General features: G+C 41.0%; 1 protein-coding gene across 1 annotated transcript in view; it reads right to left on the reverse strand.

Annotated features, from left to right (window-relative positions):
- The window catches only part of Start1 (Steroidogenic acute regulatory protein-like), a 437,354-nt gene that overhangs the window by 288,655 nt on the left and 133,124 nt on the right, over positions 1-15,575 (reverse strand). The window contains 1 exon segment of the mRNA XM_067119201.1: positions 11,975-12,055. Within this exon segment, the coding sequence (XP_066975302.1) occupies positions 11,975-12,055 (81 nt within the window).

Below are 15,575 nucleotides of genomic sequence, written 5' to 3' on the forward strand. Positions count from 1 at the left end.
AGCCGCAAACTTCATAAAGTCCACAAAGCCAGGGCACTTTGGATTTTTGAGGAAGCTGACACAGTCTGGAGTTTGTACCACTTGTGTTAGTTTCGACTGGGGGACTGGATGTGCTAAGTTTCAGTTCTAGTAGAAGAGGAAAACAGCTGCTCAGCCAGTAGGGACTACTAGAGCTACTTGACCTCTTGGAATGTCCCCTTGCCTGTGAAGGACCTCAACAACAAGTTCACTGGAGGTAACAGAGGATCAAATTCTTCCACCTGTTCCAATCCAATGACATTGGCGTCCGTGAAAAGAGCCTGAGGGTCCAGGTTGGGAGCCACGTAATGAGGAGCTTGTTGCTGAGCTTGGCTGCGTAACAACTCATCTCTGACCTCGAACTTGTCGGTGATCCAATTGAACGAGCCCTGTCTAGGACCACCGACTCGATGGGAGTTGTCCTTGATAGAGAATCTGCTGACGTCTTGACCCCAGCAAGATGGGTGGCAGATAGGTTAATGGTTCTTGCATGCCAAGGAGAAAAGTGCAACGCTACCTGGGTTGATCCGTTCGATTTTGAACCTCCTGTTTGCGCAGTGGACTACCGTGGCGCTGTCCAGAACTGTAGTCTTATGTGAATCTTCTGGGGAAGCAGTTTCAAGGTAAGGAAGACCGCCATGGCTCCAGAACGCGAGATGGAATCATGGAACATGAGGACCAAGTCCTGTACTTTTGGTGCTGAGAATATCCTCCCACCTGCTTAGGGAGGCCTGTGTGGATAACCAACGCCGGAGGAGGAAATTGAAGGGGACTGACTTGCAGCAGCTCTTGACAGCTCACTGCATACGGGAGTCGCTCAAGATGTGAGGGATCAGGAGCACACCTGTCCCGAGACTGATATTTGCCCGACTACCACACACTCTGTTGATATCTTTTAGCTTCACTTTCAGCAACAGGTCTGTGCCATCAAGCAAAACTGAAGGAGCCCAAGCTCCTGCTCTGTCCGCCGAGAGGCCCTTTGGATTTGAGAAACTTCTGGTTGTTTCTGGTTATCTCCTTCCTCTTGGGAGGAGGAAGAGAGAGCTTGTGAGAATTCAGATCCCACTGACTCTAGCCACTGAAAACAACTGCTCGAACCAGGCGGACTTCTCCCCTGTTTACAATTTTAAAGCCCAAGGATTCTAGAAAGCCCACCACCACGGGATGTAACTCTCCGGCATTCCTCGACGCTGATGCCCAGATGATCCAGTCGCCGACAGGATACGCCGCCGTAATCCCTGAGACCGAGTTTGTTGTAATGCACCGCATCTGTCAACTTGGCAAAAATCCCGGGCTATGTTGAGGCCGTAAGGCATCACCTTGAAGGAATATGCCTGCCTTCCCGAGCCCGAACTCAGAAAGGGAGAACCCTTCTCAACCGGGACGTGATAATAGGCGCCGAAAGATCTAGAGAGGTGGTTACGGCTCACGGCAGGGTCCGAACTCTGTAGACAGTAAGTATCCGTAAACTTGTCGCGAACAATGTAGGAATCTGTGACGACAAGTCTAGAATTACTCCGCTTGTTGGAAACTCCCTTCTTGGGGAACACTGAAGAGCCTGCCTTGGAACTTCAGAGTCCTCACTTTCCTTATAGCCTGTTTCCCTGCAGGAGATCCTCCACAAAGTCCTCGGGAGATCCTTGGTCGTAGCCTGACAAAACTTGACTGGTGGAGGGGATTGTTGATCCAACTCCAGCCCAGGCCCTTGGAAACTATACTCTGAGCCTGTGACAGAAGGTCCACCGAGTCGAAATGGTACAGCCCCGCCTCTACAGGATGTATGTCATCATCCTGTGTTTGCTTCCTGGAGCCTCTACCTCCTGTTCCTGAGAGCTGGGCCTTTCCCAGCGAAGCCATCGGGCTTATTGCCCTGGTTGATTGTCTGAGCGAATTTCCTGACTTCATATGCAGGATTGAAAGCTGGGGAAGAGATATAGGAGGGAGTACGCCAAAGACTGATGCGCTGGGTTCACCAGACATACTGAGGCGGAGGATGGAGGAAGAGGTCGTAAGGCTGACCTTGTAAAGGAACCTGAATCCGCTGACTGAGCTGGAAGACGCTTGAAATGTTTAAATTTTTACTGGACTTTTGTGGAGGGCCGGTAAGATCAGACTGTTTCCTTTATAGGGCAGACCCCAACGGAACGGAGACTCTGATTGACCCTAGCTGCCTCCTGTGATAAGACTGCATCAACTTTTCTCTTGTGGGAAAAGATTAGCTCCCAGATCGAATCCTCTTAAGAAGCTATTTGGTTCATGCCGAACTGTGGCTGCTGAAAAGATGCCCGCAGGCCAGTCGGGCAGTCATAGTCAAACAGGTCTTGCTGAAAACTCGCCAAGAGAGATTTCACAAGACCTGGAATAATGGATTCTCATAAAACTGAAAGTAGTTAAGCTCCATGAAAGCCAAAGAGTTCAAAGACCAACAGCCTTCTCAGTGTATCAGCCTCTAGTTTTCAAGAGCCGCCTCCGGGATCTTAGGAGCTGCTCAATGAACAGATCAGAGGCGAGTCTGGGCCAAGCCTGTCACCGAACGACAGGGCTCCTTCAGAATCTCGGTGCTCGGGAGAACACGAGAGATGTCGGGTCCGTCTCTCGGAGATGAGGAAGGGGTTTACCTTCGAAGCAAGCCTGACTAGTCAGGGAGGCCACTTTCGAAGTGCAAGGGAGAAGGAGAACATCACTGAGAGTGAACATAGCACCACTCCTCAGCTGTGCTTAGTGCTCCTCCGCACTCTGTAAGGGTCCTCATCAAAGATGACTGGCTTGGTCCCCAGGACAGATAACCGCTCCTTAGGGACTTTATTTGGACTCAGCCCAAAACCTCTCCTTCAGCCTGGCAACCCAGTGTAGGGAGAGATGTCAGGTCCGTGATAGAACTCCAACTCTTCCACCCCTCCGTGCCCAAACCCTTCATGGTAAGAGTACTTCGCACTGGAGCAAAGGGCCAGACGCCAAGGATTCCTCTAGATCAAAGGGAGGAGAGTGGAAGGGTCAGGAATGAATGAGACCTAGAACGAACCTTGTTGGTGGGATTCCACCTTCTCCAAAAGAGACTGAAAAGAAGTTAGGCAAGACAGACAGCTTGCTGTCTACCCTCGCATCGATCTTCTCTCAAACTCGCACGATTCTTTTCCAGGAATTGTTCAAAGAAAATGAAACGATCCAAAGAAGGAGGAGGGGAACTACTCTGACGCGGATTGAGGCTCCGCTTGGGGACCCGAGAAGGTACTCGCCGACGAACGGGCTTGTCGCGCTCGTACGAGGGACCCTATATCGGCCTGCCGGAGCAGGTAAGGTTTTCTTTAACGGAATTCACCTTCGGGCAATAGACCCAGACGCGTCTGCAGTAAGGTATGAAGATTTAGAGAAGCCTTAAAAGAAGCAACAGAGGAAGAAGGGAGAGCTAAACAGTGGAGAACCTGCCTCACTTACTCCCTTACCTGCTTGATGCTCCGGGATAATGCTCGGAGACTCAAGGCCGAGATTGAGTTCCGCCGCGTCTTCTGGAACGCTGCTGCTCAGAGCCGAATCGTCTGGAGAGGGCTGGGTCAACTCCCGAATCCTGGCAATCAACGGAGCAGCAACATCGTCGGTGACAGAAGCTGTGATCCAAGCGCCGGGAAAAAGGACATTACAAATGTCCCGGAGTAAGTAGGGATTGCCAGCCTTACGCTGCTCGGCCGCTTAACTCCAGACTTAAGGGCTCAGCTAAGCATCACGAGACTTCAAGTGTCAGCCTGCCGGAAGAAAAACACACGCGGGCCATCAAGGCGGGGGGAATCGTAATATAAACATTACAGTTGGCTAAGAAGGAAAGATGCATGATCACCTAACAATCATCGATGGCCACTCAGAAGAGCGTAGCAAACATCACATCCGGCCAGTGCCAAACAAGATCCCCTACGTGACCGCAGATCCGGAGTGAGACCGGAGCAACTTCAGGCCGCTGGCCTGATGGAGGGCTGCAGGAGCACCCTTCTTCTTGGCAGCACTGAAGGCCTGTAAGAGTAAGGGAGATTATGAGTACACTGTAAGGTGCCGGAGTAGTGTGCCGTGGAGCAACACAGTATTAAACAGCCGTGAAACTAGCCGGAATGATCCGGGAGGTAACTGGCAAAAATCTCACACAAACAAAATAAAATAAATAATAAATAATAAACAAAATAAATTTACCGGAACTAGCCGAGTAATAACATGCCCAAAGTAAGGACGGATACAAATGAAATGGGATGGTTAAACTGTCCGGAGAAAGCGATTCCGCAATCTGTAATAATATGAAATTCGATGATAACGGAAGACCGACAACGCTAGAATCACGAGCTGGAAGTAAGGAATGCGCTGATAGAAGACAGTAGTTAGCTGGGAGGGCAGGGAACGCTTAAAGTCCGAATACGAAGACAGTCAGCGAAAGCTCTAACTGGCAACGGTTATGACTGGAACCGGAGTGTCGCTAAATTAAACGCATAATGGAGAAGACGATGAAGGGGAGTGCGAATGAAAACCTTCTGAGGAAGAATCAAAATGAAACACCAGAGAGTGGGAATGCATAATCCGGGCGTTTCAGTGTCTCCCACCCACTGGCTGACTGAGGCGTTACCTAGCAAACGCAGAGAGAAGCAGGAGAGGAACAGGAACAACTCATGGGGGAAGGGGGAACAGGAGACAAAGATGGCCAAAGATGGACGGAGAGGCCTCCTGCCACCAACAGTCCCAGGAGGAGTAAATTGGCAAAGTCAAATGGACTGCACAAGGAGAGGCCAAACAATGCAGAGGAAGGGGGCATAAGCTATAGGCTAAAAGGAAGGAATGCTCCCATTAAACCTTGATAAGTTAACAAGATTGAAAATAAATCAAGGGAGGAGGAGGGGGAAAGGGGATCGACATAACCAAAAACTGGAAACTAACCTTAAGTAAAGACCAAACTAGGGTAGGCTACATGAAGCCCCTCGCTATCCCAGCTTCTAACCAAGAGGCTCATTAGTCACGCCAAAAGCCAACAGGAGAGGAAGCAACATGAGATCCTCGCCATTTCAGCTTAAACGAGAGGCTTATTAGTCTGCAAAAAGTCAAACAGGAAAGGGAACATAAAAGGAGAAGACTCCTAGTAAAACTTCATGAAAGCGCCACATTGGAAAATACTAACACAAAACCTTAAGTGAAGGGTACATGTGAGCGAAAGAATGAATCAACGACACCCTTTTTCATGGAAAAGGGGGGGCAATAGCCTAACGCCCAAAAAGGAAAACTGCCAACAACCAACCCAAAAAAAAAAAGGATAAAATAAAACATAACAAAACAAAATAAGAGGAGGACTATACTCAACACGCATGTGGACGTGAAGGAAATGGCCGCCCAGAACAAAAAGAAATATCCATACACCAATAAATATCAAATGCATCCAACACTGCCAAAGATAAAACAAAAATCCTAAAAGTACTAACGAAATAAAATTCCGTAGTTGGAGAGAAGAGGTATGGGCAAAATAAAGCATGTTAATGAATTGATAAAAGGCGAACAGGCTCGAGGGGGAAGCCCGACGCCTAAACACCAGCCCTCATCTCGAAGCAAAGGGAAACAAACGTTAATCAATCAAAATCACTAATTAGACCTCATGACAAGGAAAATTATCCTAAACACGAAGAGGAACCGTGAGAAAGATCGAAAAACAGGGCGACCCAAGATCACGAACCACGCATGGAGGTCACGTGAGGCCGCGAGAGGAGATCGAGACGGGCGTTATAAATCCCTTTAATTATTAAACTAAAGGGAAATAAGGAGCCTCAATCGCCTCAACTAAAAAACGAAATACTGGTACTCAACTTAGGTGACGAAAGACCTTGTGAGGAAGCCATAATGATGCAAAGACACAAGATTAAAAGCACAACGAAAAACGTGACCGAAGGTGCTTGCTGAAATGGAATATGCTATGGTGTTTGTGTGCTGTCCACGAGTGGCATGGGTTTAATGCACCCTGTGGGACTTTGACCTTTGGGACTTGGATACGTTCCATGTTTTAGTCTACCTTTCATACACGACTCCATCTGATGGAGTCTCGCCTGGGGGTAGTAATTCAGCATTTCATTTAGCTTTCTCTGGTATCTAGCAACGGAATTACCTAGAAATAAGTGCTGAATGGACTTTTTCACCGGGTGACATGGGACCCGATCCAGAAATGCTTATATGTAACTGCCTATTTCAAGCTAATCAGCATCAAGGAAAGCTGGTACCCTGCTGTGTGATTCGCTACTTCCAACCAATTGAGAGAGAGAGAGAGAGAGAGAGAGAGAGAGAGAGAGAGAGAGAGAGAGAGAGAGAGAGAGAGAGAGAGAATGGGTGAACTGGGTACAGTACAGTATACCTTAAACTAAAATATTTATAAGTGCTTATTTTAATAGTTCAAACAAAAATATACCTTAAACTATCATACTAAAACACGTTAATATCATTTCAAAGTCATCTTACAACATTACCCTTAAAAATATGTGTCTAACAGCTACATGTGAAAACTAATAAAGTTACCCCTGAGAGAGAGAGAGAGAGAGAGAGAGAGAGAGAGAGAGAGAGAGAGAGAGAGAGAGAGAGAGAGAGAGAGAGAGAGAGAGAAGACAAAAATACATTTGCACATTAAAAATATTTAATACACTAGTGACAGTATATACACAAAGGTAAATAAAGATTAATTCACAAAACTAAGTTATAAAAATATACAGTATCTGTAAACATTAAACTAAAATCAATCATTAAAAAAATGAGGGAAAACTCTCTCACAAAGCATCACAGCTACAAGCCAATCAGCAACTAGCAAAGCTGATATCCTGCTCTGTGATTGGCTCTTCTAATTCTTCCAGCCAGTAGCGTGTCATGCCACAAGCCAATTAGCACTGCGGTAACATACCCTGCTGTGTGATTCGTTACTTCTAACCCTTCCAGCCAATAGCTCCCTTTCTATCTATCCATCCATCTCACATTCTATGAGTATCCTTTGGCAGAGAGAGAGAGAGAGAGAGAGAGAGAGAGAGAGAGAGAGAGAGAGAGAGAGAGAGAGAGAGAGAGAGAGAGAGAGAGAGAGAAGGGCTGAACTGAGTGGTTTAGATCGGTTAAACAATTAAAAATGTCGGGACAATAGTATTTTTTATACATATTACAATATAAATATTTTCATGATGTTGCTCTAATATGTATTTCTCTCCATAGTTTTGGTATATTTAATCTTCTATGTATCATGTCTTATGTGTAATAATAGTAGTTATTGAAATAGCGTATGTAGTGCAGTGTCAGATCTCAAAAGAGTTAGTGATTTAGATAACTCCAGAGAGTAATTTATACCACAATATCTTCCTGATAATATCGTGAGTAGCAGGAGAGAGAAATTCGAGTTTTTGACCAGATGTGTCATCTGTCATCAGTTCAAATAAGAGAGTGCTTTGTTTTGGGTTACGCAATGACAGGCCGGGAATAAAACTGCTGATCCGTTCTGGAAACCAACTCGGGTTTTTTCGTTTTGTTTTTAAAACATGCCAGTCATAATTAGCCTGTTGAAATCTGTTTGATTGTGTAAAGATTTCTATAACAGCTTTGTTCTATATGAGAAGAAGACGAGTGATTTCGCAATGTTACTTGTATTCCATACGATTTTCTGAAAAAAACGTGTGCCTTTTGAGAGGTGAACAAGTATTGCACTAAAGCACATGGCAATTGCGTCAGGTTTAAGATTGCATTGCTTTGATCAAGTACTGTCCTGATGACTTAAAAACGTTTTGCTTTTTCTCTAGAACCCTTGTATCTTGTTCCCAAATGCCTAATGACGCTACCTGAGTGTTTCATGAGGCTACTGAATCCCAAAATTTGTCTATTCTGATTTTGGAGACCGATCAGTTTGTTTCACTCCTCTTTTTCTTCTTAAAAGAGAAAAAATTATTAACGAAGTGTTAGTGTGGTCACTAGTATTAAATCCTATCTTTTGAGATCTGAGTATAGGAAAAGTGTAACAATTTCAGGTACAGCTACCAAATAAAAAGTGAGTTTGTGAATCAGCACCACAAGTGAGTGATTTTAATAAAGGTTTTCACAAGCTTGTGTAAGGTAAAGTGAAATTTACTTACTATTACCATGGTATAATAAGGTATATTAGGGAAATTTTTGCCCATGTGAAATTATTATTGATAAATCATTTGTGTATTTTTATGTGTTCTTGTGTTTCCAATCTCTTGATTTTTCACATTTCATATAATTGGTGATTTAACATTTGCTTAGCATTTTAAATATTTCTCGATAATTTAACATTGCATACTTGATTTAATTTTCATTTATTAAGATTTTCTTTTCAAATCTTGAGTAATTTTTGAATAGTTTAAATTTTGCTTGGATTAATTTAATTTGATATATTAAAGTTTTTGTGGTTTAGTTTTGCTCAATAAACGGACCAAGAACCAATTAAAATTGTGTTGTTTTCTAAGTACAGTAGAACCTGGTTCTCACGCTAATCTGCTCCAGAATAAGAAGCACGAGATTCGATTTTGGTCGAATTCTGTTACTTCCATAAGAAATAACTGAAAATGGATGAACTGGCCCTGACCACCAGCCGTTACCCCAACCTTGCCTTTATACAAAAACTTTACACAAATTACAATTAAATAGGTCTAGGAGTTGAATAATCTCACTGTATCAGAAGAACTTTTACATTTTAAATGCATACTGTATCAAAAAGTTGGCCTATGACCAATGCGCCGCATACCAATGATATACTGAGAGCCATAGGTCAGGCTAAGTAGCCTTATAGGCACTACCAGAATGTACTGTAACAGGTACACATGAAAACTGTTGTTACAATTATAACATTGAAAAACAAGCCATACATCACATTTAGGTTCACAATACAGTAGTTTATAAACCGATCATTGTTTTCAGTTATCATAAATTAAGAAACTTCTGAATATTGCCGAATCAAGTAGCCTGTGGCAGATATGCCACAGGTTTGTGTCTTAATGCACTTCGAAATTCCTCTTAATTTTATGATAACAGACATACAGTAATTCGGTTTATAAATACTGTATTTCTGAGCTCGTCCCTGTGTCAGCCAGTGAAATTCCCATTAAGCACGAATTTCTAGGTATAGATATTGCTAAATATACCAGAGAAAGTTATTTAGGAATGCTGGGGTTACTACCCCCAGATCTAATATCTATTATGAATAGACATTGGTATAGATAAGGGTGAGTGATTGTTGTCACTGCCACAGGACTGCACTCTGCAGACATCCCAATGACAAAACCTCGGAACGTGAGGAGCCGACCAACGCCTGACTACCCGGCCCGCCAACCTACCACCCCAGCCATCTGTACTCATTCCATTCCAGCATGTTTTTCCTTTGAGAAGGCTTTTTCTTGTGCTGGTTTTTACCATATTTGCTTTGGATTAACCATGTCTCTACAGTTTCACCATTACGAAGTTAAGTACCATCTTCAGGGGTTTTATTATCAGTGAGGCTGTTATTGGCCCGTAAGTTAATATTTACAGGGTCATATCGGCGCTTCCCGGCTGCTCTCTCGCCGCCTTCTACCATGATGACTCGAGGTACACCTTACAGCTCGCTTCTGCAGGGTTTCTCTCGGTCGCTTATAATTTTATTCATGTTTCAATTCCTTCAAGAAAACTTTATACATGATCGCGTCATGCATACCTGGTACCTTGATTAGCTATTCCTCACGGAGGCTTCCTCCTTATTTTTGGCTCTACAATTAATTCACAGCTATACCAGGCTCGCGCATGAAGTAGATCTCTCTCCAAGGTGGTGCTTTGTCAGTTTCTCTGATTTGTAGTAATGGACATGGATACTTGATTTATTGTCCGGTCTCGCTACGTATGTTTTTTGCGGGCTGCCTACCTCCTGTTCGCCACTGGGTTAGGCCATACGCTTAGCAATGTTTTATATTTTTGTATATTCGATCATATTACGTGCAATATGTTGCCACAATAACTTTAGCGGTACTTATCAGAAATTGGGATCCTAGTCAGTCCTCCGCTCAATCGTGAGTTAGGCCATTTAGGTTAGGCTTTTAGCATTGTCTTAGCTCCCATCTCTCCCGACTATGTCGCTTGAGCGGCATCAAGGAAGTCCTTGTCACTGAGCATCAGCATATCTGAGAGATGCTACTCAGCGTTCCTGGGAGGAATTCCTGCCAGTCCTGGGATACCAACTGGATGCAAAATTTTTGTCCTTGGGTGCTTAGGACTAGACAGGCTGTGCAATCCACCCAGGCAGAGGTCCTGGGAGGCAGGTCAAAATCCAAGGCCAAAAGCTGAGCTGGTTATCTAGACTACTGAAACCAGAACATGCACAGATACACAGCCTGCCAACTTTCATAGTTCCAACTAGTACTAATGCCAAAATCAAGTCGGACTATAAAAACCCGAATCAAAAAGGAGGAGGGGCACCAATACCCACCTAATAATGATATTAATAACCCTGGGCATGACACCTTAATGTGTATCATTTCACCTGGTAGGAAACAGTCCAACCTCTTAAATCTTTTTAATCAGCCGCCATTAGTTCTTGAGTGGCTACAAGGGTAGCACCACACTTCTTCAATGGGAATTCAGAAACTGCCTAAGGAGAAAGTTATCCTTCCTATTAATGTATCAATGAAAGCCATGGAGGCAACTTTTTTCTGTTTAATTGGAAGGTACATACATATGCAATCTTACAGAATCAATATCCTCTCCATGTGGCCCCAAGAGATAATGGCAGAAAAAAGCTATTTGTTGCAACCGGCAATCTCAATTCTCAACTGTACTCAAACCAAAATTAGGAAGGACCAGAATAGGTTCCTCACGCAGTCCAGTTTTCCCGACGACAAGTTTGAACAAATCCTGGGTCTATTATAGTTTGCATCTGTAGTACTGTAGATCCTATCCTCAGGTTACAACTCAAGGATAGATACAGAGTCTGGCTCCTTCATACCAGAAAAGGGCTTCACGATCTCCTTCATCCACAAAGTCAGACTGCTGGGAACATACTTTGTCCTTGACCTGACAGATCCTGGTAAAACAGGCCAACTCACTCCATCTTCCATACAAGCAATAATACACAAAGATGCCTCCTTGACAAATTGGTATGAGAGTTGCACTTGATTGACATAAGTCTGGTGTTGCAACCTTTGCCGCAAAACCTGCTACTAGTAGAACTAGAATCAGACATCTTAATTAATATGAAAAAGTCCAAGCTAAATAAGCTAATACACCACGTGTATAATCACAATAAAGCAAAGAATACTTCACCAAAGATGACGAAAACCATCCGTGAACTATACTAGTCAAACGAAAGCTGTCGCCAACAACCAATGTTGAACTGCCGACAGGCAGAAATGAATTGAGTCCTTTAGTAGTGTTGTACCTATCCTTCCCCGAAAGGGGGCAGGGCGAGTTACCTACACCAGAATACTGGAACGCTACTGCAAGTTTCAAATTTAAGCTGCCAATAAATGAAATCTAATAGCTATGCAGTTACTTGGTAAGTAACTTATATAAAAATCTAGAATTAACCGAAGTAGTGAACGCTGAAACAATATATTAAATAACTGTAATGAACAACACAACTGTAATCTCATAACATGCTGTACATCGACATCTTTCCAAAAGTTGATGACCATCTTTCTCAAAATTCATGCACTACAGATAAATGAACTGTGATGTAACCAGTGACATAAGCTTGCTATTTAAGATTTCTTACCTATAAATCATATTTTGTTGACCAATTACACCATAAACCCCCTCAATGTATCTGGATGGATTACAAATTACTTAGGATCAATGTTCCTCTTATGAATTCCATGCAGTTGTAAGTTTTAGCAATATTGATCGCTTAACTAGTAACTGCTGTATCCATAAAAACATCCACTGCTTGAAATGGTTCTTTAGTTATATCTACTAGATAATAAACTTATTCTGAACTTACCACAATATCAAACATTGAATGTTTGATGTCATAATACCTAACTTCTTCAATAAGTGCTTCCATCAAAGGCATACCATCAATCTGTACATGAAATTTCTTTTAAAGTATACTGTAATATAGCCACAAATAAATAGAACTTCAACATAAAAATCAAACTTCAATTTGTGAATTCTTTCAAGGGCAATGACAGCACAGTGGAATGATGGTTTCTCTATCTGCCACCAGCCTTGGGATGACCAAAATCACATATTCAAGATAATATACATTTTCCTAGATATTGTACATATTACAAACTTTACGTCTTTCATATTGATAACCTTCAGTGGGCTGGCTCAGTTGTTGAAACTTGGCAACAATATAGTTAAAAGTTCCAACTTGTATATATATCTGACATGGATTGACCTGGGAATGGATATTGTTCCTAATCTGGGGAATAACAGCAGTGTGCCTGAATATATCTACTAATTCAGGTACAAAAATACTGTGGCTAAATCCCAATAAATATTACAAATTCAAGAAAATCTTTCTTTTGATATATAAACTTGAATTCTTTTCTATGGATTACCCTCAGTGAGAGCTGACCCAGATAATGCAGGATTGGTTAGATGAGGGATTATAATAAAAGACTTTAGGTAGTTTATCTACAAAAATTAAAATGATCTTGAATTTACAATTAGCTTCTCTAAAATACAAACCTTCATCTTTTTGAGAGACTCACTCCTTAGAAACATTCGGCGTATATTTATGAAAAATATAAATACTTAAAAGATTTATTTTTTAAATACTTAGCTCCGCACCAGTGGTAGTTCGACAGACTAAAAAAAAAAACACTCGGTTTTCTATGAATATCCGTCTTCTATCCATCTACTTGCAAAATCTAGAGGAGTTAATGCTCTGCAATAATCGTATTTAATCTCTGCACCTTGAAGATAAACCATAGCAAATATAAGATTACCATGCCACTGAGTGACTTCAGTACATTCAACCCCTGCCTATTCGTGGTTCAGTATTCATGGATTTTTCTGTGGAACATAACTCCAAATTACTTGCGGAAAATTCGCCTATTCATGGTTTTCTTTATAAAGTATACCTAAAATATTTGCTACTTATTTCAATTTTATTTTCATGACTAAATACATTTTTTATGATATTGGCAGGAAAGGTGGGATTTTAACCAATCACAAAACTTGTACCTCAAGGGCTTTGCATACACTATAAAGAGGGTGTGTAGTATTTTCTTTTTTCTCTCTCTCTCCAACGTGAGAGAGAGAAAGAGAATGACTGCATAAGATTTTCTAACAAATTTGTAGAAGATGACGACTAACCACGTTTGTATGATATATAAATGACTTACCTAATATAATAAGTGCTAATTTTCAAATATTAATAAGATTAAATAATAATACAGTATACTGAAATTACATCATTTGGTGCATTTTCAAAGTAGACTAAGGCAGAAGACTGCCTCTAACTCTCTCCAAAAGCTAGAATGAGAAATAGATGGATATATTATAAATAGATACTAAGTTCAGCCCTTGACTCTCTCAGGAAAAGATACTGCTAATTTGAGTCTCTTTACCTATGCACACTGTGTGTGTGTGTGTTTGTGTTCATGGTGCTTTAAAAATGCTCAGCAAAAGTAGTAGTAGCCTACATCTTTGGAAGACAAAGGAAAAAAACAATTTTTTGTTGTTGTCAGTCGCAGTAAAGAGAAATGGATTAACATCCTCGAGAGATTAAAGATAAACACTTTCTCTCTCTCTCGCCTACAGCACACAGGAATGGCTGGAATGTAAGTCGTAGTGGCACCAACTTTCTTCTCTCTCTCAGAAGGCTGGAAAAGGGTACTAATGTTTAAGATTACTTGAAAAGATATTAATAAAATAATTTCAAAGATTAATACAGTAATAGGATACACCTGCTTTCATATTTGATGTAGGATGATACTTAAAGTAAAATGGAGAGCAAATGTAGTTCTGTGAAATTCCAAGTCTTTTCTGGTAGATAAAATTTTGGAGGGTTTTTTATGAAAGACTCAATAAAAATGCAGGTTATGTCACTTTCAAGATACCCAAAGGACACTCAAAGGATTAAAAGTAAGGTTTTCTTACAATTTTCGACGATTTTTCCGGTTTACAACGATTTTCTGCTCACGACGCGTGGTCAGAACAGAACCCCTGTCGTAAACCAGAGACTGTATGTATGTATTTATGTATGTATGTATGTATGTATGTATGTATGATGGACTGTGTGTATATTTGACTTATAGATAGACACACACACACACATATATATATATATATATATATATATATAGATATAGATATAGATATGAGTAGATATAGATATAGATATATATATATATATATATATATATATATATATATATAGTATATATATATATATATATATATATATATATATATATATATATATATATATATATATATATATATATATATTCAAATTCAAATTCTTTATTTCAGCTGTAGAGCCATATACAAAATATTACAATAAAATAATAAAAGTTATATACAAATATATTCGGAATAAAACAAAAGATTTATAAATTACCAAACACAGAAAATGTGTTTAGACCACTCTTTAAGAACTAATGATTTTTTAAAACTATCACTGTTAAAAATTGCACAAATTAAGTGGTTTTTTGAACTCTTTACCCTTGGAAACAGGCCATAACATTTTCACTAATTCATCGAATGCTGGATTCCTGAAGAAAATAAAGTGTCCACTTACTCGAAAACCTTTCTATTCCCATCAGGTACCTAAAGAGTCATTATAGATACCCTAAGTTTTCGTATGGTTTCTTTATATTTCATTGCCAGAGGTATACAATACAGGAAGTACAGAATGATCTGAATAAATGTACTTAGCCTCATCATTGCAATATATGAAAGTTCCTTAGCAACATATTACCGCAAGTACGCCCTCGATAAAGTGATGCAATATGGTCATCGCCCTTCAGATTGTCATTAATATTCACGCAGAGATATTTACATGACTTAACAACTTCCAACCTGGACGTCATTAATATAAAGTGACGGCTCACTAAATGACATAAAATCTCGGGCCGTTATAACAAGAACTTGGTCTTGTCAGATTGACTTCAAGATAATGGAGTTCAAATATTCCACACTTTTTATCTATGAGTATTTGCAATGCTTTTGTGCTGATGGGGGCTAAAAGTATTATATCATCTGCATAAAGGATATGATTCCACCTAACCTCTCCCACTGTGCAACTACCTTCTCTGCCGAGACCTTTGTACTTAAGTCATCCACATATACAGCAAACAGCGCTGGATAGAATACTACCCTGTCTAATACCACAACTGGGTTTAAAAGGGAGGAAGACTATTGCCCCACATTACTCTAAAGTCCTGAGTTTTGCACTCACATTGTAGAGCAGTGCTATAATGGAAATTACATGTCTTCTTAAAATTTGAAATAATCTTCATGACACACACTATCAAAAGCCTTGGACATATCCATAGCGCATACAAAAACTGGCGTGATCCTGACCTATAAACCGGCATGCTTCCGTTTAAAAAGAAAAAGGGCCATATATCAGTGCTGTGTTTAGT

The sequence above is a fragment of the Macrobrachium rosenbergii genome, chromosome 16 (genome assembly GCF_040412425.1).
Source record: "Macrobrachium rosenbergii isolate ZJJX-2024 chromosome 16, ASM4041242v1, whole genome shotgun sequence".
In the NCBI taxonomy this organism is placed as follows: domain Eukaryota; kingdom Metazoa; phylum Arthropoda; class Malacostraca; order Decapoda; family Palaemonidae; genus Macrobrachium; species Macrobrachium rosenbergii.